Consider the following 24,119-nt stretch of genomic DNA (forward strand, 5'->3'; position numbering starts at 1 on the left):
GAGTAGGAGGATAAAAAGAAGCAATGAATAATACCTATTCATTGAGCTCTGTCCATCCTGTGCATTGAATGAGGCTGGAATCCTGTGGAAAAAATAGTATATGATCTTGTGGTTAAATACATGCTGCATTTAATTACATGTTATCATAATGCATTCTGTCAAAGGTACGGAATTAAGATTTTACCCGTAACCTTAATTCTGGTATTTCCTAACTTTTCAGTGCTTGACTTTGCAACAATGGCATTCTTTTCACATTTTTTTTGTATGTAATATATACTGTACTTCATAGTTTGTTTAATATTGTGAGTTTTTAAAGATATCAAAGCACCAAGAGCCTGACATAGGCACACGTTGGTTTTATTTGTTTGTTTGTTTTAAACAAACTAAGGGAAGGAAATGTTTTCTCAGGTTTAAAGTTTGCCTTTTAAATTACATTAGAGTTTGCTGGTGCTTCAAAATGTTTCATTTAGTGAATTGTGGTAAAAGAAAATTACAATTACATTGCAATTAAAATCTAAGCTAGAGGAATCTGAATTTTAATTTCCTGTTCTTTGTTGTTTAATTTTTTATTAAATCTTCAAGTTTAAAATAACCAATCAATGGATGTCCTGCTCATTATCAGCTTTGAATCATCTCCCTATATCTGGCATTGCTAATATAAAATTTAAAAGATTAGAAAATAATGGGTACTGCTATAATAACATAGTACCTTTTCAAAGCAGTCATGTCATGGAAAATTGTTTACTCTCCTTTGTCAACATGTTGGTGTGTTTAATTTTTCTTAGTTATCTACAATACTTAGAAAACATTGGACTTGATGTTAGATATCCTGATAGTGATGTGTGCTCATAAGCATTACTAGGCTTTTACCAGATCATAGAGCAACCAGTGATGATTGTCAGAACAACAGTAGCGCATCTCATTAACCACCGTTTACACGTTTACAAATTTCTTTGAGGTCTCGTTAATGCCAGGAGCATAAGGTATTATTCACTTTATCCCCCTAATATGAGTCCATCACAACAATTTTCAGTAGCTGAACCATTTGAAAGATAACCGTTTATACAGCCGTACTGTTTTGTATAGATTAAATTGTGTAAGGTCAATAAAAGATGAACAGGTGGGTCTTCTACCCGGTACAATACACTATTATAAATGAAAATCATTCATTGCATTCTGTTATTTCTCAGCTAACATTTTAAAAACTAAATGAAATACACGGATCTGTGCAAAGTATAAAGTCTGTAATTTTATCCAAACTAAGTTTTGGAATGATAAAATTCATATTTTACTGAATTCTCCATTGGTAAGATTGCATATAAGTTTCCATTCTAAGTCATAATTTTGACCTCTTTTCTAAAATCCACAGTGTTTCTTCATAATACAATTGTTTGCTACATGTTCACTTTAATTAAGAGTACTAAAGGCTATGAAATAATTATAAAATGTGGCATTATATATATCCTTTGATTTACTATTGGTAGCAGCTGGATCAGAACCCATATTGTCATAATCTTCTCTTCAGTAAAAACAATTTCTGTGGTTTTGGATGAATATTTTTCCAAAGCACCTCAGTAGTGGAAATCTGTTAACATAGTGGATACAATTTTTTCATAAAGGCACTTTTTGAAACCAAGAATATTTTTTAACTGTGAGGACAGAGCCAACAATCTTTCTATTGCCCTAGCTTTTAGGGCCTGATCCTCAACTTCCCATGAAGCTAATGAGCCTTGGTGGGTCTCAGCCCCTCTAAGGATCAGGTACTTTGATGTTTTGATAATGTATGGACAAAACCAAGTTTTTGTTCTATAATTTTAGCTTACGCTACTTTTATCAGATTCACTTTTATCTGGTTAACACCAGCACCAACATATCTGTCAACAAGTTTTTTTTTTACAGCATACACTGAAAATTGTTAAGTTAGCCTGTAGTACCCTCAACTGAGATAGATACATGTGCTAACTTCTGCTTTGCATCTATTCCAATCCTGATCAATCAATACACCTTTTTATAATGTGGAGGAGGTACCCAATAAACTCTGGTGTTGGCAGTTCTATAATTTCTATTTAATCAATTTCTCTTGATACTTATTTCTGAACATTAAACCAGTTGCATTTCCTGTTTCCAGAAAGACATTTAAATCATGAGCTCCGTACTCTTCCCTTTGGTTAATGGTAGTATTCAAGGGCTAGCAGGTCTATGGTATAACAAACAAATAAACAAAACCAGAAAAAAAAAACCCCAACAACCAAGGAGAGTATGGGAAGGACATAGGTAGAATAAAAAAATGCTGATTCTGTTCATTGGGTTGGGGAGGTGGTTTCCCAACAGTGAGTGAAAGAGAGAAGCTGCCTCTGGCATGGGTTTCTAGTTACTTTTTTAAAAAGTATAAAGAAATGGGTTATGTTACAACGGCAGATTGGAGCCAATGAACCTAATGAGTTAAGTAAGTTTCAAATTGAAATTTGAAGGAGAAGATGACTATTTGGTTCAGAAAATCAGGGAGGCTGTTCCCAACATATGGGGTAGCATAGATGAAGGCGCATAGATGAGTGAGAGAAAAATTTGAAGGGGAGCAATTAGATGTAAGGCTTGTGCAGAGTTAAATGACTGAGAGAACAGTAATTAGAAATAAAATCAGAAATGTAGGCAGGATTGGAGTTCTGCTGGGTCTTGAAGGCAATCACTAGAAGCTTGGTCTTGATACAAAGAGCAGTGGGTAGCCAATGAAGGGCTTTTGAATAGGAAAGTGGCCTGTCTTGTTCAAGAAAATTAGCAGGAATTAGCTGTGACCAAAACCTGAACTTTATCACTAGTTTTATAGCACTGTGCAAAGACCTTCCTTCAGTCCAGGAGTCTGTAAAACTTCTGGTTCCTCTGTATCCACAACCACAACAATTTCATGCTTGCTTTGACAGCTTGCCATTTCTTATCCCTGCATCAAGCGTTGAATGTTCTGAGAGGAGCCCCATATGCTGTCACCTTTAGCTGTGTCCTGACTGGAACATGGGCGATCTGACCTTGTGATCAAAGCAGGAGTTGGGATTTAGGCCAGGTCAGATACTAGGAGCTCAGCGTCCAAGACAGGCCAGAGGGCAAACCGAAAGTCCAAGTGTCAGGACGCAGCCAGGGGTCAGGTTACCAGGAGATTAGAAGCAGGAGATGAACTTGACAGCAGAACCACGGCTCGATAACCAGAGTGAGACCAAGTTGGAATACCTGGAAGTCAAGCCCAGGTAGCGGGAGCAGAAAGCAAAAGGCATACAGTCCAGAGCACGGTGGATCCAGTTGCATGGATGACTTCCTGTTCCTGTGCTAGGTTTAAATAGGGGCTGTGGACCAATCAGGACTTTCAGCATTCTGCCAATCAGCTCCCAGGACTGAGGTCCTCTGTCTGAGATCAGCTCCTAATTTGACAACAGTTAGCAGGTTCCTAGGTGGCAGTTTGGAACCAGCTAGCTCCAAATAGTCCTGTGGACCAGCGTTCAAGACACACAGTCCCTGAGAATCTGATGTAATTTCATCTACCCGTTGTTGGTCATCTTGAAAACTCTATACCTTCCTTTAGTCTTTTATTATCTTTGAATATACAGTGTGGTGATGGAAAAACACTTGTAGTGTCTTGATAATTTGATTTTTTTTCTAATGTCCTGATGAAATATTTTTGCAGTAGAAAACCAAAGTAACATTGGTTCTGGGAACTTTTATGTATCACAGCATTAAAAACATCTAATTCATTGTTTTTAACACTTCCCTCACAAAAGTCAGTCAGTTACAATAACTATATACTTTTTCTTGGCCATAACTTGTTGTCCAGTTTTAGAGAAGTGTTGCTGGAAAAGTAAGTTTTCTAGTCAGCAGCTATGGCAAAAACTCCCTGTGAGGATTTATTACTTCTGACTGCTTTCTCTCTTCTTCTTATAAATTCAATAAATGTTGATATTCTTCATTTTTTATTTGGTTCAGATGATATATACCACCTTGTTTATAAAGTGTGTGTTTTGTGTAAATGCCAAATGCTTTTCATTGCCAATGTAGTTTTAGCAGATGGGTGTGAAGAGTTCAATTAAATGTAATTAGGGTTTCCATCCTCCTTCCCCCCCCCCCCCCCCCGTTTTCTTTATGTGATGCTGTAAATCAGCATGTTTTTGGCATTTTTCAGTACTTCTCAGAGTTATTCGGATCTTGCTCTTCTCTTATCCTATTTTCCATTCTTTTGAGAAAAGTGATGAGGTATCCACTAACTGACACTTCAGGAATCAGTATAAAATTTGGAGAAGGGTGCACTCTAAATCTACTTTTGTCATTCATTATATGCCATTTTGGGTCACTATTTTAAAACAGAAACTTGAGGCCTTAAGTGTCATTAACACTGGTATTTATTACAACTTGATAATTCAAAGTTTTGAGTAACATTTTGAATCTTTGAATGTTTTCATTAATCTCATTCATTTCTCTCTCTCTCTCTCTCTCTCACACGCGCACACACACACACTCTCTCCACCAAATCGATATCTTCTAAAGGGTTAATCTGGCCGGAAAATTGTAATGTTCTAAGGGTTAATCCTACCAGACCTCTCTTGCATGCATTCTTAATCTGTACAATTTGAGTGTTGGATATGAAATTATGCCACTGGTTGTGTAGCAGTTATAACACAAGCATGCAGCTTCAGTTTGCGAAGCTTCCGATTGTAGGCTGCATGGTTTCAGCACCTCACATTCAGTCCCATCACTTACTGTATACAGCATCCTAGATCATAGATTCAGTGAATGTATGGTCTCTAAAAGTGACTTTGTCACAGTGTTTTCAACCTTATAATAGTTATAGTCTTACTAGTTAGAGACATTAGTAACATACATAGGTAGAGATTGGAAGTCTAGTAGATATTAAAACTGTCATCTGCGTATGCTTACAATATCACTTAGAATCATAGAATATCAGGGTTGGAAGGGACCTCAGGAGGTCATCTAGTCCAATGCCCTGCACAAAGCAGGACCAATTCCCAACTAAATCATCCCAGCCAGGGCTTTGTCAAGTACTTTGATAAGTACTTACCTTAATGTACTGAATGTAGGTATCCACTATGCATTCTACCCTACAGGACTCTTAACCTCTTGTGTGCCATGTCTTCACATATCTGGAGCTATATATTTCAATGGCAAGGACATTTTTACAGCAGAGCTGTAATGACAGCAAAAATATATCTTTGATAGCCAGCCTTGTGGCACCCGGAGCTCAGCTCTGTAAACTTTTTGCAGTGAAACCCTCTTATTCATATCAATTTTGAGTGCTGAACATGAGGTCATTGGACCTCTGTCTTCAGTAAGGGTTGTAAAATCTTTCTTCTCTGTACGTTATGTTGGCATTCTCTCTCTCTCTCTCTCTCTTTTTTTTTTTATAGCCTTGCTGCACAAAATACTTGGCAATAGCTACCCCCAATCAACTGGCTTCTTTTGTAGGCCTGACAGTTTCTCTTTTATCCTGCAAATGAAATAGCCATTTTTCCCTGCCAATATACCTTCAGTTGGCAGTGCAGATGGTCGTTTCTCTGAGGATGTGGATTGGTCTGACTTTAAGAATGTCTGTCTGTGTAGCAGTTAACTTAGACATGTATCCTTGCAAACTCTTTGCCTTAAAATCAGTTGTCAGTTGCCAGGAGATTGTGAGAGCATTATTTATGTCTTGTGTCCGAGCCTTGAAATGTTGGAGAATTAAGGTAATGTACATTTTCTGTGTTCTAAAGAATTAAGCAGATATCATATTGGAGTACATGTTCCTTTGTGTCAGTTGATGCTCTTGTACTCTAATATGCCAGTATTCCTAAAATGTATATTTTTATAATGAAAAATTAGCTCACCTGGTACTTTATATGCTTTTATACTTTATATGCTTTGTTATAAACCAAAGACCTATTTTTCATCAGTGTATTCCAAATTTTCTATAATCCCGTATACCCAAAAAAATATTATTGCCTTGGAGAAAAAGTGCAAAAGCATGTTACAGTGCTTTGGGGACTATAATGAGATCCAAGAAGTTAAAGGACTGATTAACTGAATCAGAAAGGTGTGGTGAGATAGATGATAGAATTTTTCCCCCTTGAATAAAGAGGTTCTGTCGCAGCGTGGCTGGCCTCCGTGAATGAAGTAGGTCCATCTCCCCTGTACCAGAACAGGTGCTCCTATTTGGCCAGTTAAGAGGGTGGGTCAGCACCAGGGGACTATAGAAGATCAGGGAGAGACCCAGAGAGGGTGGGATCCCAATGAGTCAGAGCAGACTGGTTAGTCAGGAAAATCAGGTGAGAGCTGCCAGAAACCAAGGAACTTCCCAGAAGGAAGCGGAATGTGGTTCCTGGGAGAAGACTGAAGGGAAGAGAGCAGCAAGAGGGGTTTGCTGGCTGATATCCCCCAGCTAGAGAGCCAGGGCTGAAGGCAGGATGAGCTTACCCGCTGATATCTCCAGGGCTAGAGAGCTGGACCCAGAACTGTGAGAGATCCTGGGGGAGTGAGGCCTGCTCCCATGGCAAGGATGATCCCAGCAGAGAGGCTGTGGGGGTTTTCGCTGGGAAGAGTGGGGGTGCACTCCAGTTGGGAGGGCTGGGGTGGCTGTCCTGGCGGAGAGACGTGAGAGGACTATGCTGGGGAGCCAGGGTGGAGCTGGGGTGTGGTGAGGGAACCAGGGCTGCATTTGGTGTGTTGTCTGCACTCTGGTATTGGGACTTGTGTGCATGCGGGACTTTCTTTTATAACAACTTAGCCCCACAAGACTGTTGGCACTGAGAGAGGCTGTTTGGACTGTTACAGGGGAATCTGAAAGGGAAACTAAGCCCTGGTCTACACTACGAGTTTAGGTCAAATTTAGCAGTGTTAGATCGATTTAACCCTGCACCCGTCCACACGACAAAGCCATTTTTGTTGACTTAAAGGGCTCTTAAAATTGATTTCTGTACTCCTCCCCGATGAGGGGATTAGCCCTGAAATTGACATCGCCAGGTCGAATTTAGGGTAGTGTGGACGCAATTCGACGGTATTGGCCTCTGGGAGCTATCCCAGAATGCTCCATTGTGACCATTCTGGACAGCACTTTCAACTCAGATGCACTAGCCAGGTACACAGGAAAAGCCCCAGGAACTTTTGAATTTCATTTCCTGTTCGGTCAGCGTAATGAGCTCATCAGCACAGGTGACTATGCACTCCCAGAATCGCAAAAGAGCATGGACCAAATGGGAGGTACTGGATCTGATCGCTGTATGGGGAGAATCTGTGCTATCAGAACTCCGTTCCAAAAGACAAAATGCCAAAATATTTGCAAAAATCTCCAACGGCATGATGGACAGAGGGTACAACAGGGACCCACAGCAGTACCACATGAAAATTAAGGAGCTCAGGCAAGCCTACCAAAAAACCAAAGAGGTAAATGGCCGCTCCGGGTCAGAGCCCCAGACATGCCACTTCTATGATGAGCTGCATGCAATTCTGCGGGGGGGCCCTACCACTACCACACCCTGTTCGTGGACACCTGCAAGGGAGAAGTCTCATGCAACGGGGATGAGGATGAGGAAGAGGAGGAGGAGGATGGCACACAACAGGCAAGCGGAGAAACTGTTCTCCCTGACAGCCAGGAACTGTTTATCACCCTGGAGCCAATACCCTCCCATCCCTCCCAAGGCGGGCTCCCAGACCATGAAGCCGGAGAAGGCACCTCTGGTGAGTGTACCTTTGTAAATATAATACACGGTTTAAAAGCAAGTGTGTTTAATGATTAATTTGTCCTGAAGACTTGGGATGCATTTGCGACCAGTAGAGCTACTGGGAAAGTCTGTTAACATGTCTGGGGATGGAGTGGAAATCGTCCAGGGACATCTCCATGAAGCTCTCCTGGAGGTACTCCCAAAGCCTTTGCAGAAGGTTTCTGGGGAGGGCAGCCTTATTCCATCCTCCATGGTGGGACACTTTACCGCACCAGGCCAGTAGCATGTAGTCTGGAATCATTGCATACCAAAGCATAGCAGCGTATGGTCCTGGTGTTTGCTGGCATTCAAGCAACATCAGTTCTTTATCTCTCTGTGTTATCCTCAGCAGAGTGATTATCCCAGAGAACTGAGTGGACGGGGGTTTAGTTGGGTTTGTGCTGCACATTAACCCAAAAACCACAGCCCCTCTTTTTAAATGGCCAACCCAACAGGTGCTTGGTATGGGAAAGGTGGGCGCTGCTGTTTGAAACCATTCCCACATGTTATGAAGGTTGAAGAAGCCAAAAGACTGGCTTACCATAGCTGCCTGCAAGCCTAATTCTATTGCCCAGCCCTGTGTGTGTGATCTCTCACACCAAATCAGTAGGCCCTCAATATAAGAGGCAAAATCCGACCTTGTACCGAAAGCACATGTGCTATGTAATGTTAACAGCTTGGTTCACCGTGAAAGAGTCTACCCGTTGTTCTCTAAAATGTCTTTTTAAATACTACTCTCCCTTTTTTTCCCTCCCGCAGCTGAAAATGTTTCAACGCTCCCCCTATCTTCTCCGTCCCAGAAGCTAGCGCAAATAAGAAGGCGAAAAAAACGCACTCACAATGAAATGTTCTCTGAGCTCATGCAGTCTTCCCGCACTGAAAGAGCTCAGCAGAATGCATGGAGGCAAACAATGTCAGAGTCCAAGAAAGCAGAAAATGAATGTGAGAACAGGAGGGATGAGTGAGATGAGAGGTGGCGGCATGCAATGAGAGGAGGCAGGATTCAATGCTGAGGTTACTGGGGGATCAACATGATATGCTCCGGTGTCTGGTGGAGCTGCAGGAAAGGCAGCAGGATCACAGACCGCCGCTGCAGCCCCCATGTAACTGCCCACCTCCTCCCCAAGTTCCATAGCCTCCTCACCCAGAAGCCCAAGAACACGCGTGGGGGGCGCTCCGGGCACCCAACCACTCCACCCCAGAGGACTGTCCAAGCAACAGAAGGCTGGCATTTAATAAGTTTTGAAGTGCAGTGTGGCTTTGTCCTTCCCTCATCCACCACCCCACACAGTGCTTCCCTCCTTCCCCACCCATCCTGGGCTACCTTGGCAGTTATCCCCCTATTTGTGTGATGAATTAATAAAGAATGCATGATTTTGAAACAGCAATGACTTTATTGCCTCTGCAAGCGGTGATCAAAGTGGAGAGGGTGGTTAGCTTACAGGGAAGTAGAGTGAACCAAGGGGGCGGGTTTTCATTAAGGAGAAACAAACAGAACTGTCACACCATAGCCTGGCCAGTCATGAAGATGGTTTTCAAAGCTTCTCTGATGTGCAGCGCGCCCTGCTGTGCTCTTCTAATTGCCCTGGTGTCTGGCTGCACATAATCAGCAGACAGGCGATTTGCCTCAACCTCCCACCCTCTCATAAACGTCTCCCCTTACTCTCACAGATATTGTGGAGCACACAGCAAGCTGCAATAACAATGGGAATATTGGTTTCGCTGAGGTCTAACCGAGTCAGTAAACTGCACCAGCATGCTTTTAAACATCCAAATGCACATTCTAGCACCATTCTGCACTTGCTCAGCCTATAGTTGAACAGCTCCTTACTACTGTACAGGGTGCCTGTTTATGGCATCAGGGTAACTATAGGCATTTCAACATCCCCAACAGTTATTTTCTGGTCTGGAAAGTAAGTCCCTTCCTGTAGCTGTTCAAACAGACCAGAGTTCCTGAAGAATAGAGTGTTCATGTACCTTTCCCCGCCATCCCACGTTGATCTCGGTGAAACGTCCCTTGTAATCCACCAGTGCTTGCAGCACCATTGAAAAGTACCCCTTGCAGTTCATATACTGGCTGCCAAGGTGGTCCCGTCCCAAGATAGGGATATGCATTCCCTCTATCTCCCCACCACAGTTAGGGAATCCCATTGCAGCAAAACCATCCACTACGACCTGCACATTTCCCAGAGTCACTACCCTTGACAGCAACAGCTCAGTGATTGCGTTGGTTACTTGGATCACAGCAGCCCCCACAGTAGATTTGTCCACTCCAAATTGATTCCCGACTAACCGGTAGCTGTCTGGCGGTGCAAGCTCCCAGAGGGCTGTCGCTCGCTCGCTTGTGAACTGTGAGGGCTGCTCTCATCTTGGTATTCTTGTGCTTCAGGGCAGGGAAAAGCAAGTCAAAGTTCCATGAAAGTGCCCTTACACAGCCACCGGGAATCATCGCAGACCTGCAACACTATGTTGTCTCACCAGTCTGTGCTTGTTTTCCGTGCCCAGAATCAGCGTTCCACTGTATGAGCCTGCCCCATTGCCACCAGGATGTCCAAATTGCTGGGGCCACATCCTCATCACTCTCATCACTGCACTGCCGTCGCCTCCTCGCCTGCTCTTGCAGGTTCTGGTTCTGGTTCTGCACATACTGCAGGATAATGCGTGAGGTGTTTACAATGCTCATAATTGCCGTGGTGATCTGAGCGGGCTCCAAGCTTGCCGTGGTATGGCATCTGCAGGAGAGCAGAGTTGCAGCGGAAGCGGTGGCTGACGGATGCCATGAGAATAGATATTTATAGAGAACGAGAGGACTTGCGAGGTGGATTCATGAGAGCAGAGTTGCAGCGGAAGCGATGGAGGACGACAGTTAGCACTGCACATGTTTCCCGAGGAAGAACACACATACCCAGGAGCCCATGGCAGACAACATGGAGAAATTCGCTATTGAGACAATAGCAGTAGAGCAGAGTTGCAGTGGAAGCAGTGTATGACGACGGTTAGCAGTCCTACCAGTAGCACCCAGGACACAACAGTGGCAGTGTCGGCGAGCTGAGCGGGTTGCACACTTGCCGTGGTATGGCGTCTGCGCGGAAAAAAGGCGCAAAACGATTGTCTGCCGTTGCTTTTACAGAGGGAGGGGCGACTGATGACATGTACCCAAAACCACCCGTGACAGTGTTTTTGCCCCATCAGGCATTGGGAGCTTAACCCAAAATTCGAATGGGCAGCGGAGACTACAGGAACTGTGGGATAGCTACCCACAGTGCACCGCTCCGTAAGTTGATGCTAGCCACGGTAGTGAGGACGCACTCTGCTGACTTAATGCGCTTAGTGTGGACATACGCTATTGACTATATAAAATCGATTTCTAAAAATTGACTTTTATAATAGCGACCTAATTTTGTAGTGTAGACATACCCTAAGTCAGGTGCACCTGTCATGCAGAACGAACTCCAGGTAGGATGGCCCTATGACGGATTGTTAGTTCTTGAGGAATTCTGTTTTCACGTATACAAATGTGATCATTAATGAACAGTACTGATTCCGTGTAAAGTATTCTGTTGCCTGTACTCATATATCATAGAATGATGGTAATTAGAGATGGGAAAGAGATACTAGGTAATCTAATCCATCACTTTGCAAGACAGGGTGCTCCATACTAGGTATAATGTGTTGATCTTTTAAGTAGAACATGATACTTCCTGTTTACTTTCACATATTTTCATATTCTAATGTACACTGTTATTTCACAATATCAGAAGTATATCATTTCTAGTAACAGCCCTTACCAACATGCATAGCCTCTGCATGCACTATTCTGAATTACTTTACAGGCCTCTTTACAAACGAAATAGTTAAAATTAGACAATAGATAAAAAGTAAAGAAAATATATTCCACCATCAAAAAGTCTGAAGTTACCAGAGCAGATTTATTCATGTGAAGCAAACGGTTCTTGCAGCTGTCAGTTTATATGGACAGCAGTAAATAATGAGGATAGATTTTGATTGTATGTTGGTGTTTGCCATTTTAGGGGATTGCCACATAATGCACCTCAGAAGGTTAAGCAGATTGTAGCTAAGGGTTGGGACTTTCCACAGTTCTCAGCGTTGCCCTAGCTCTGCTTCCAGTGAAGTCAATGGGAATTCTACTGTTCACTTGCAGAGTTAAGCAGCTCTGTGTACTCTTGAAAATCCCGCTCAAAAGTCTTCAGCCAGAATGACCATGAGGGAGCACCAAATTCCAAGCAGTCAGCCGTCTTTGCAAAGTGAAAATCTGTAGAGTAGATATGTGGTTGTAACATTGCTTCTGTGATTAAGACCTTTGGCACTGGCTGGGCCTCAGTGGCTGACATGGGAATGGATTTTCTGATTTGTGCAATGAAGGGATTTCTTCTGTGAACTGTAGTTTTTGTATTCAGTTTTATCATAAAAAGAACTGCATGTCTGTTTTTCAGCGATGTGCATATTGTAAGCACCTTGGAGCCACTATCAAATGCTGTGAAGAGAAATGTACCCAGATGTACCATTACCCCTGTGCTGCTGGAGCAGGCACCTTTCAGGATTTCAGTAACTTCTCTCTCCTTTGTCCAGATCATATTGACCAGGCTCCTGAAAGATGTAAGTAAGCTACATTCAAATAAGAAAGTGAACTGTATATGGTTATTATATCACAGGTTCACACTCTGGTCATATAGGACTCCACTGTGTAAGATGCTGAGCATCCTGACCCAATCCAGCGAAGCATTTAAGTATGTGTTTGTATATAAGCATGTGAATAACTCCCTTGAAGCCAATAAGACTATTGGGCCATGGTGGTCAGCACCCTGCATACTAAGTATGGGCTCAATCCTGCATCAGGATTAACCATTTCTTAAAGTACTTCTGTAAATTAGAAAAAATATAAAGATAGGCATATTTTAAAAAGCCATTAACCACAAATTTGCTTGAAAAAATAAAAAGGAAGGTTTCACTAAAATAAATAAAAGAAAAGGAGTACTTGTGGCACCTTAGAGACTAACCAATTTATTTGAGCATAAGCTTTCGTGAGCTACAGCTCACTTCATCGGATGCATACTGTGGAAAGTATAGAAGATCTTTATACACACAAAGCATGAAAAAATGGGTGTTTACCACTACAAAAGGTTTTCTCTCCCCCCACCCCACTCTCCTGCTGGTAATAGCTTATCTAAAGTGATCACTCTCCTTACAATGTGTATGATAATCAAGGTGGGCCATTTCCAGCACAAATCCAGGGTTTAGCAAGAACGTCGGGGAGGGGGTAGGAAAAAACAAGGGGAAATAGGTTACCTTGCATAATGACCCAGCCACTCCCAGTCTCTATTCAAGCCTAAGATAATTGTATCCAATTTGCAAATGAATTCCAATTCAACAGTTTCTCTCTGGAATCTGGTTTTGAAGTTTTTTTGTTGTAATATCACAACTTTCATGTCTGTAATCGTGTGACCAGAGAGATTGAAGTGTTCTCCGACTGGTTTATGAATGTTATAATTCTTGACATCTGATTTGTGTCCATTTATTCTTTTACGTAGAGACTGTCCAGTTTGACCAATGTACACGTCAGAGGGGCATTGCTGGCACATATCACATTGGTGGCTGTGCAGGTGAACAAGCCTCTGATAGTGTGGCTGATGTTATTAGGCCCTGTGATGGTGTCCCCTGAATAGATATGTGGGCACAGTTGGCAACGGGCTTTGTTGCAAGGATAGGTTCCTGGGTTAGTGGTTCTGTTGTGTGGTATGTGGTTGCTGGTGAGTATTTGCTTCAGGTTGGGGGCTGTCTGTAGGCAAGGACTGGCCTGTCTCCCAAGATTTGTGAGAGTGTTGGTCATCCTTCAGGATAGGTTGTAGATCCTTAATAATGCGTTGGAGGGGTTTTAGTTGGGGGCTGAAGGTGACGGCTAGTGGCGTTCTGTTATTTTCTTTGTTAAGCCTGTCCTGTAGTAGGTGACTTCTGGGAACTCTTCTGGCTCTGTCAATCTGTTTCTTCACTTCCGCAGGTGGGTATTTTAGTTGTAAGAATGCTTGATAGAGATCTTGTAGGTGTTTGTCTCTGAGGGGTTGGAACAAATGCAAACACCTACAAGATCTCTATCAAGCATACCAAGACTTTTGAATTGGAATTCATTTGCAAATTGGATACAATTAACTTAGGCTTGAATAGAGACTGGGAGTGGCTAAGTCATTATGCAAGGTAACCTATTTCCCCTTGTTCCCCCCCCCCCCAACGTTCTTGTTAAACCCTGGATTTGTGCTGGAAATGGCCCACCTTGATTATCATATACATTGTAAGGAGAGTGATCACTTTAGATAAGCTATTACCAACAGAAAAGTGGGGGGGGGGGGAGAAAACCTTTTGTAGTGGTAAACACCCATTTTTTCATGCTTTGTGTGTATAAAAAGATCTTCTCTACTTTCCACAGTATGCATCCGATGAAGTGAGCTGTAGCTCACGAAAGCTTATGCTCAAATAAATTGGTTAGTCTCTAACAAAATAAAATTCATAATTTGACTCGGACATAAGTACTCCTTTTCTTTTTGCGAATACAGACTAACACGGCTGTTACTCTGAAACTAAAATAAATGTTCAATGGAAGTGCAGACAGAATTGTTGCAGCCAGCCTGGGTTTAGAGTTGCTGTTCGTATACTGAAGTGACCAACACCAGTGTGGGTTTTTCTCAAAAATAGTAGACTCTGCAACTCCCTGCACTCTGATATGCTACAGCCCCAAGAACTCCCTGTCCATAGCCCATTTCAGACATAGCTACTTAAGGGTCTCATGTTTTCCATTGGAGACGGGCTGCTGGAGTGCATGGATCACTTGTCTGATCCAGTATGGCAAATCCTGAATTCCTGTTTCCCTTCCACTGCTCCTCCTGCTTTTAGGGGAGGTTTAGCCCAACCTCCAAAGTGTAATTTGTTTACTAAATTATTCATACATTTGTAAAACATTCTTCTTCATCCACTATGATTCAGTCATGTGTTATAACTGGAATGGGCAGAGGGGAAAGGGAGTGTGCAGGAATTCCTCCCCTGCCCTCTAGCCCACTTGGCTGCTCAGTCAGTAGTACAAGCTTGTCAGTAGTACAAGTACATATGAAAAGTGCTGCTGCTCAGATGTGTCCAGGAGATATTTTCAAACAGCCTTTTCTTTCCACCGAGCTGCTTTCATGTCGACAAGTGACAGCGCATCCCTTGCATCCTGATCCTGCTTATTTTTCTGCTTAAGGGCAGAGCTGAATTTGAGGGAAGGAAGGTTGGAGAGAGCGGAGTCTCATGTATATACACCCCTATTCAGCTATTAAATAACAATTGAAAGTGGGAAGTAGGCAAAATATTACACACAAGCAAATCTAATTTAAATAAACAGATTACACACACACACACACACACACACAGAGATATATATAATTCCAATGGAGGGGTTGGCCACTAGTTGAAAGACAATAAAATCTGGTGTCTCCAGACTACAGTCTTGAAGGCTCTTCGAGGTGGACAAACTACGGCCCGTAGGCCACATCCGGCCCACGGGACCGTCCTGCCTGGCCCCTGAGCTCCCGGACAGGGATGCTAGCCCCCGGGGGGGTTGGATACGGGGTGGAGTCCTGAGGGGGCAGTTAGGGGTGGGGGTGTGAATAGGGGTCAGGGCAACAGGGGATAGGGAGCAGGGAAGGTTGGAGGGGGTGGAGGTTCGAGGGGGACGGTCAGGGGACAGGGAGCGGGGGGGTTGGATAGGCATGGGAGTCCAGGGGGGGCCTGTCTGGGGGCGAGGGTGTGGACAGGGTTCGGGGCAGTCATGGGACAGGGAGCAGGGGGGGGTTGATAGGGGGTGGAGTCCTGGGAGGCGGTTAGGGGTCTCAGGAGGGGGCAGTCAGGGGACAAGGAGCAGGGGTGTTGGATGGATCAGGGATTCTGAGGGGGGCGGGAAGTGGGAGGGGGCGGATAGGGGGCAGGGGCAAGGCTGTTTGGTGCGGCACAGCCTTCCCTACCTGGCCCTACATACAGTTTCGCAATGCCTATGTGGCCCTCGGGCCAAAAAGTTTGCCCACCCCTGCTCTTAGTATTAGTTCTTTAACTAGTAGTCAGATACCTTTTCCAGGAAGGGCAGCTGTCTGGAATGCAGTACAATAGATTGGCTTTGGGCATGTCCAGACCTGTGCAGTCACCACATCCAACTTTTCCACACATAGAACAAAATAAAATTCATAATTTGACTCGGACATACTGCACTTTGTCACACAGTCCATCCAACTTTTATGTCTTGTTCCTCCAAAAGACTCCTACTAGCCCAGCTCAACACCATGGCACTCTTGACCTCGTAATCTCTAACTTTCCTTCCACAGCTCCTAATCCTCTTTCATAGCTGCTTCCTCAAACTCAACATTCTCTTTGTGATCTTACTATAAGAATCATATTTCCATTAAACTTAAGATCACTCTTGGAAAGCTTATCCCTGTTTAATACATTGGTTTAAATTGCATTGTCAAATGTCTTGCCTATCTAATTAGACTTCCTCCCTTTCCTCCCTAGAATCTTTTTTTTTTCTCTTAAATTTCTACCTGTTGATACCTACACTAAAATTTTCCATTATCTGCAAACATCTTGATTTTGAAGCAAAATGTTCTGGCCAAAATAAGCCCTAACCTGAAACTTTGTCAGATTTTAAAAATCTGTCTAAATTCAGCTCTCTCACACACAGTCACAAAAGCACACAGAGTCTCTCATTTTTGTACTCTTCTTCACTTTGTTCTGGTCACGAGGTCAAGTTGAAGTGCTGAAATACAGAAAGAAAAAAGGTGTTCTCGTATTTCTCCCTCACATTGAAGCAGAATCTCTAGCCAATGTGAGTGCTTATCCAAATCTTTTGAGGTTCACATATTGCTAATCTTAATTATCTTAATTAGAATTTCTCTTTACAGTCATAAAGTGTTGCCACCATGCTGATAATTTGCAGACTCTAAGACCATTCAGCTGGTGCCTTGAAAAACCGTGATCTGGCCTCCAAGTCCACTGCACCATTTGAAAATTTCAAGTGACTGTACATATATGCCTTTTACTTGAAAGTAAAATGTGATTTTAGCAGCCATTGCTGAAGTTGTGGGAAATCCATGCACTGATTACAACCATCTCAATGCACAGCTCAGTCTTACCATTCTATACCACCATTATGTTTGTAATCCAGGCTAAATTTCTTTTGTATCTTCACCAGAAACTACCTTTATTGCATAATGTCAACACTGTCTCCAAAAGATCAATTATTCCAATCTCATCAGTCTTAACGATCTCTAACTTTATCTGCATTTTCATCCATTTTCCCACACCCATGTTCTCTCTTGTCTCCTGTCTAGATAACTGCAATTTCTTTGCACTGTGTACAAACAGTAATGCTGCTTTCAATCAGTGTTCAAGCTTGTCTACACTACCTTAGTATCTATTCACATTATTGGTGCATTTTCTCAAAGACCAAAATTAAAAATTTACCCACTAGTTTTTGGCTTCTCTCTCAGCCTCACTCCATCCATTCTCTCTGACATAGTCACTTCCTATATTGGTCAGCTAGAATCCTCCTTTGTCTTCCTCTCTCTTAGCTATATTGCTTACGCCCTATCTGATGCAATCCCTTTGCCAGCCCCGAATTACAGTCTCAGTGATTTCAAATAGTACCAAAAAAAAAGAGACAGAAAGTATCTCTTCTCTCTTGCGTGTGTTGCCCACTTTCAGTCTTCACTTCTCTCGTGTCTAATTTGTTTTTCTAGTCATGTAGTATCTTCTTTATATTATATTTTTTGAAAAATTCTGCATTTTTAACTGACTGAAACATTTTGTGAAGATGGCATAATAGCTATTATACAAAAATAAATTGAGTTGGTAAATTGAATATTTATCTGTTGTATTTAGATTGATTTATGGAAAGTAAAGAATAGGGTTTTTTGTTTCCTCACATTCAATATGATCGAATTAAATGTTATCATGTGCCTTGAATGAGTATTCAAATCATGAACAGAGTCAACTATTACACATGGAAATCAGCTGTTCCATAATGTGGAATCAAACAGACCTAATAACATAGGGACTTGAAGCAATGGAACCTGTGTACGTGTTTTAATTTGTAATCTAAACAAAATGGGATGGGGAACAGCTGCTATATGAACAAATAGATAAAATATGTTTTAGAACATTATTATTATTTTAAAGTCAAGGACTCAGGTTAGGAAGTGCCTGAATTAAGGTTGCCCATGCAAGGTTTCTCTCACCCTCCATCTCTTCCCCTTGATGGTTCCTCATACTCTGAATTCAAATCAGGTAGTTTACTCCTCTTTGCTGCTTGTGCCCAACAGAGGAAGCACTGGGGGCACAAGAGAGACAGTCTCCCTGCGCTCAGTTTTGGCACTTAGCACCACAGTGTCCCCAGCCCCTGGGAGGGGCAGTTGCTCACCCCCTGCATCCCTGGGATGATATGTTAATGCACTCTGTGAGATGTTGCATGTGCAGTCTGGTCAGCATGTAGGAGCTGCGAGGGGATGGTGCATGCCCAGTGCAGATAGAATCTTCAGAGAATTTAGCTGCCAAACTCCAATGCACTTCTGCTGAGCATATACAAATTTGGGTGAATTATTACAGCGCTGGCAAACGGTACGTTCCTGATACCACAGCAACCATTCCCTGCTAAATTTCAAGTCTCTGCTTCAAAATATGGAGTTGCTAGTGATTCTCAATGAAAAGGTTGTATGGATTTTTTTTTAACATGGGTCAAAACATTTTCCCCAACCTCATTCTCAGAAGCATCTGAATCTGCTACAGCTGAAACTTTCCATAAAAATTAAACCTGAGGTAAACATCTGGCATAGAAAATTTCAGCTCAAATGTTTTAAGTTTGGAAAAGTTATAAGCAACTGAAAAAATAGGGTCTTACAATGAAAAATGACAGGCAAACTTAATTATACGCATCATTATCTGTGCCATTTATAATTGTATATCTGTACTTAAAACATGTCCTTTTTAATGACATAGGCAAGGAAATTACTTCAAAGTTATTCTGTGTAAAATTAGTAAAATGGAAACAAAAACATCATTACATAGCTACAGTTTTTGATATAACTAATATTTGGTAGGGCCAATTTACTTAAGGAATACATTAATATAGATTTATTATGTCTGTTATTACACCCAGCAATTGGCATATGTCCTTGTGTGTGTACATATGCACAATATACATAAAGATAGTGTGACTCGCAACAAATGGAGTTAGTATTTCTTGTTTTCTCAGTGAAGGTGATAAAAGTTCATTGTTAGTCTTTTGCCATTTTAAAAGAGTTAGGGCTTGATTCAGAAAAGCATTTGAGGTCCTGACTTCAGTGGACTTACACATGTGCAAATGTGTAAGGGCCATTCCTGAGCATGGAAGCTCCTGAATCAGAGCCTTAGAAAGTAAGCATGTAGCAGTACATTTTATTCAGTAGTATTTTAAATTAGTAATTGTAAAACTAACAGGAGCTATATCGGGACAAAATCTTGAAGCTGTACTAACCAAATGTAAGCTACTGTCTAAGACTAAATGACTAAAAAAGCATGTAAAAGAAATGTACGTGTGCCAGCTAAAAATACTGTGCAGCTTTCATAAAATAACAAAAGGTAGGACAAAATGTAACACTAAAACCACTGAGAATCTCATTCCTGCAATCTGTACTGACAGGAATAGGCCTTAAGTCTCAGGGGGAGAGGAGAGTAAATCTGTTTATTTTAGTAAGATTTCATTTTTAAAGATTTGAAATGTATGTAATTTTGGTGTGAAAAGAGTAGCTGCAGATCTGAACAAAAAAAAACAAAAAAAAAAACAAAAAAAACCCCACCACCAGAGCATATATTCATCAGGAAAACTAATTAAATTTGAATGGATTAAAAATTTTAAAATATTACATAGTATTCTCTATTTTATTGAACTGTATATCAGTCTTTAAAAAAAACTTGATTAATATTTTGAAAACATTTACCTCTTGATTTCTAAATGTATGGAAAAGTTTGGCTTTAGAAAGAAAATCAAGGAAACTTTAATTTTTTCACTGAATAATTGGAAAACTTTTAAATTATAGCAAAGGAAGAAGCAAATTGTGCAGTGTGTGACAGCCCTGGAGACCTCTTAGATCAACTTTTTTGTACTACCTGTGGGCAGCATTACCATGGGATGTGCCTGGATATACAAGTTACACCTTTAAAACGAGCAGGTTGGCAGTGTCCTGACTGCAAAGTGTGCCAGAACTGCAAGTAAGTGAGAATGGGGCATGGTTTTACATACGCTCAGATTTTAAGAAGAAAATGTTACTAATAAAACTGTTTGTTTGTTCTAAAAAAGTAAAGATTGCAGACCAAAGTACATCTGCTTAGCACAGGGATGGCCAATGTGTGGCTCTGGAGCCACATGCAGCTCTTCAGAAGTTAATATGTGGCTCCTTGTGTAGGCACCGACTCCTATGTGCTGGGGAGTGCTCCTTCCAATGTGCCGGGGAGTGCTCACTGATCAACCCAAGGCTCTGCCACAGGCCCTGCCCCCACTCCACCCCTTCACACCCCGTCCCGAACCTGCCATGCCCTCGCTCTTCCCCCCAGAACCTCCTGCACACCATGAAACAGCTGATCGGGAGGGAGGGAAGAGGAGGTGCTGACTGGCAGAGCTGCCCATGGGGAGGAGGTCCTGGGAGCCGGCGGGGGTGGAGACAGGGAGATGATGGGGGGCTGCTGATGTATTACTGTGGCTCTTTGGCAATGTACATTGGTAAATTCTGGCTCCTTCTCAGGCTCAGGTTGGCCACCCCTGGCTTAGCACATAGTGCTAACTTAAATAACTGATCAAATCCCAAAGCTTCTGAATCTTCCTCAAAAAAGAGCTGAAATGGAACTCCTAGATATTAGGTACTTTACCACTGGCTGGAAGCGTTCTTTGTGCAAGACTGATCCTTCTACTTCAGAATACTTTGTAGAGGGAGCGAACTGATGAGTCATTGCTAAAACAGATTTGTGGCTTACCTAAATAAGTTGAAGGTGATGACCAATCAAGAGCAGCCACTGATAAGACAGGCAGGCATTTGAAACAATGAAATTAATTTTGCGAGGGTTCACTGGGGACTGGAATATACCTGCACAATTATTCTCATAAGACCATTGCCTGGGGCAAAGCAATTTCGGGGGCCCCTTCCATTAAAAAAAAAGTTGCAATACTATAGTATAGTATATTGCCCCGGGGCCTGGGGCAAATTGCCCCCCCCCCTCGGTCAGCTCTGCATAAGATCTATCTAATACACGTTGTATTTTTAAGTGCCCATTGAGAAAGAAAAAGAATATTGTTCTGTTTTATGGACATCAACAAGGACAATCTGAGAGTGAATAACCACTTAATTGCTGCCTGATATGCCTGATACATAGGGCAAAATGCACCACCTCTAGTGCTGCATCATTTACCAAGAACAAGAAGTTCAAAGAAAGTTATGTTCTCTCACCACACGCAGACTACAGTAGATCTCAGCCGTCAAGGATTAGTATTGGAGCACATTCTAAAAAGTACACCCACGAGAAGACTTTCATTGTCTTATGGGAAGACATGTTAAAAAATCCTCTCCGCAATGGCAAATGGAATAGGTAGTAAAATGTGATTATATACACGGTATATTTTTTTGTTGAGGATAGGGTGACAGAATTAAGCAAGTGTCATAGGACAGGGTCTTATCCATTTTGCTATTCAGAGCAGCATTTGTGTCTTTCTCTCAAAATATCATGTCTCTCAGATAACGAAGTAGCATCTAATATGCAGTATGACATTTTGCTGATGACTTCTGAGTGTGAGTCTGCAGTTTAACTATGCTTCTTCATCAAAACCAAACCTCAGTGGTACACTCAGTTGCTACGTTTATTTATTAGAACTTAAAAATACACAAAATATATTTGATATTTAAAAATACCGGGCAGATCCTCAGCTTGTTCTTTTCTCAATGGGGAATTTTTTTTTAAATGCCTATTTTTACACACACACACACACACACACACACACACACACACACACACACACACTACCTGTCAATTGTCACTGAAGGCTGTAGAGCTATGATGATTACACCAACTGAAGATCTGCCCGACTACGTAATCTGTAAGATAATTGGATTTGGAATCTTCTCCCTTAACAGTTATTTTTACTCATTTGCATGCATATAGGTTTGTCATCATAGGCTTATTGGCAGGCCAAGTTGTGGGTAACTATTCCTTTTTTGAAAAAATATCATTGAATCATTTGTTTTGAGAAGAAGGTAAAATTACATAGGCTTTCCAGACACACACAAGGCGGAATGTTTCAAATTTTGAGCTGATTCACCTGGATGGAATTCTATCTAAATATGTTAATTCTAGTCAGATGTTCCTTGAACTCTCAAACATAGGTGTCAAAAGGTAGGTCTTAAATCCACGTATAGACATCTAAATAAAAACGGCTGGTTTCCAGAAGTCATGGGAGTTGAAAGTGTGCAGCCATTTTGAAAACAAGACCACTTATAGTTTCTTTAATATAGATTTAAGAGCCTGTCTTTAGGCACCTATGTTTGAAAATTGTGTCCGTATGTTGCTATTGTGATGTAAAGAGAGTTCTGTGCCCAATTATCCCAGGTTTGTTCTTAGAATACTTTCTAAAGAGAGTTTTTCAGTATAGCCTGTTTTAAAAGACTTTAAGTGTCTCCATTGACATATTTCTTAGGCATTCTGGGGAAGACAACAAGATGCTGGTGTGTGATACATGTGACAAAGGGTACCATACTTTTTGTCTACAACCAGTTATGGACTCTGTACCAACAAATGGCTGGAAATGCAAAGTAAGTTGAATATGTTTTAAAAACTATTCATTACCTGTGTGGGGCCAAACCTTGATATCGTTGCTCATGCTGAGTATTACCTTACTCCATATTTATTGCTATTGAAACCAGAGTGATTATTTGTGGAGTAAGGTTGTTTGAAGTGAGTAAAAGTATCTGAATTCATCCCCTGGCTAGTGAAAATAGTATTTTGGTGGTGGTTTTTTTTTAAATCAATATAGATGTGCATATGGGTGTAACATAAAGACAACAGTCTAGCTTTTTTAATCCCAGAGAATTTCATACATGTGATACTGAATGGTGTAAATTATTTTGGAGATGTTTTCTAGTGAAGATAAATATGGAGGCTAGCTAAAAAGATGCTGTTTGTTTTACTTGAAGCTCTTTCTCACAAAGACTTCTCACATAATGTGTTTTATTCAGTTCTTTACCCTAGTATTGCATGATTTATTATTTTATTCATCTTTTGAGTTGAGAATTTGTTGCCTCTGAGCCAGATGCCTCTACTACTGGAAAGGATCTCTGCCAGCTAGTCAGCTTGCTGGATGCCTAAAGCTTATTTACTTGTTGATTTTAAATTAATAAAATGACAGCCAGACAGGAACCAGCATATTCATAAAATTATATTGTGTTTTTAAAAATAAACTTCTGTAGATAAGATGTTCCCAATTTATGTAAAACCTGCATGAGAAATCTTTATTCTAATCATGTTTAGTTTTTTATATAGTGCTTTTTGTTTGTGCCGCATTTTGAACACAAGTTTAATGGTGATAATATACATGTAGGGCAAATACTGTAGGCATTGTATGTTCAGTAAAAGCTGTGTTATCCAGTATTTTACCAACCGGAAAGTTCTAGAAATCAGCACTTCTGATCTTCATTGAAAATCCAGTTTATAGTCTGGTTGGCGTGTGGCCAGTAGGCTCCCTACCTGTCTCCGCATGGCTCCCCGGAAGTGGAGATATGTCCCTGCTGCTCCTAGGTGGAGGAACAGCCACAAGAGGGTTGGAGTGTGGGAGGAGGTGCTGGGTGCAGGCTCTAGGAGGGAGTTTGGATGTGGGAGGGGGCTCAGGACAGGGGATTGGAGTGCAGGAGGCATTTCGGGGTGCCAGATCCAGACAGTGCTCACCTCAGGCGGCTCCCTGCAAGCAGCAACATGTCCCTGTTGCTCCCAGGCAGAGGTGCTGCCCCCACAGCTCCCATTGGCTACGGTTCCCAGTCAATGGGAGCTGCAGAGCCAGCACTCGGAGTGGGGCAAGGCGTAGGCAGTGCGCAGAACCACCTAGCTGTGCTTCCGCCTAGGAGCAGCAGAGACATGTTGCCGCTTGCAGGTTGCTGCCCAAGGTGAGCGCTGCCTGGATCCAGCACCCCACCCCCCTCCTGCACTCTAACCTGAGCCCCCTCTTGCACCCAAACTCTCTCCCTCTTAGTTGACCAGAATTTTTGACTTTTCAGCACTCCCCCCATTTCCCCAGCCTGCCGGTTAACAAAGCTTTTACTGTATATTGACCTACATTTTACAGCTTGG

General features: G+C 42.0%; 1 protein-coding gene across 10 annotated transcripts in view; it reads left to right on the forward strand.

The window, feature by feature from the left end:
* KMT2C (lysine methyltransferase 2C) overlaps positions 1-24,119 on the forward strand; it is a 328,257-nt gene that overhangs the window by 164,545 nt on the left and 139,593 nt on the right. For all 10 annotated transcript variants that reach the window (XM_048837560.2, XM_048837566.2, XM_048837562.2 and 7 more), the window contains 3 exons: positions 12,182-12,344; positions 19,835-20,006; positions 22,477-22,591. In XM_048837560.2, coding sequence (XP_048693517.2) covers positions 12,182-12,344; positions 19,835-20,006; positions 22,477-22,591 — 450 coding nt within the window. The remainder of the gene's footprint in view (positions 1-12,181; positions 12,345-19,834; positions 20,007-22,476; positions 22,592-24,119) is intronic.

Source organism: Caretta caretta, chromosome 2 (assembly GCF_965140235.1).
Source record: "Caretta caretta isolate rCarCar2 chromosome 2, rCarCar1.hap1, whole genome shotgun sequence".
NCBI classification, from domain to species: domain Eukaryota; kingdom Metazoa; phylum Chordata; order Testudines; family Cheloniidae; genus Caretta; species Caretta caretta.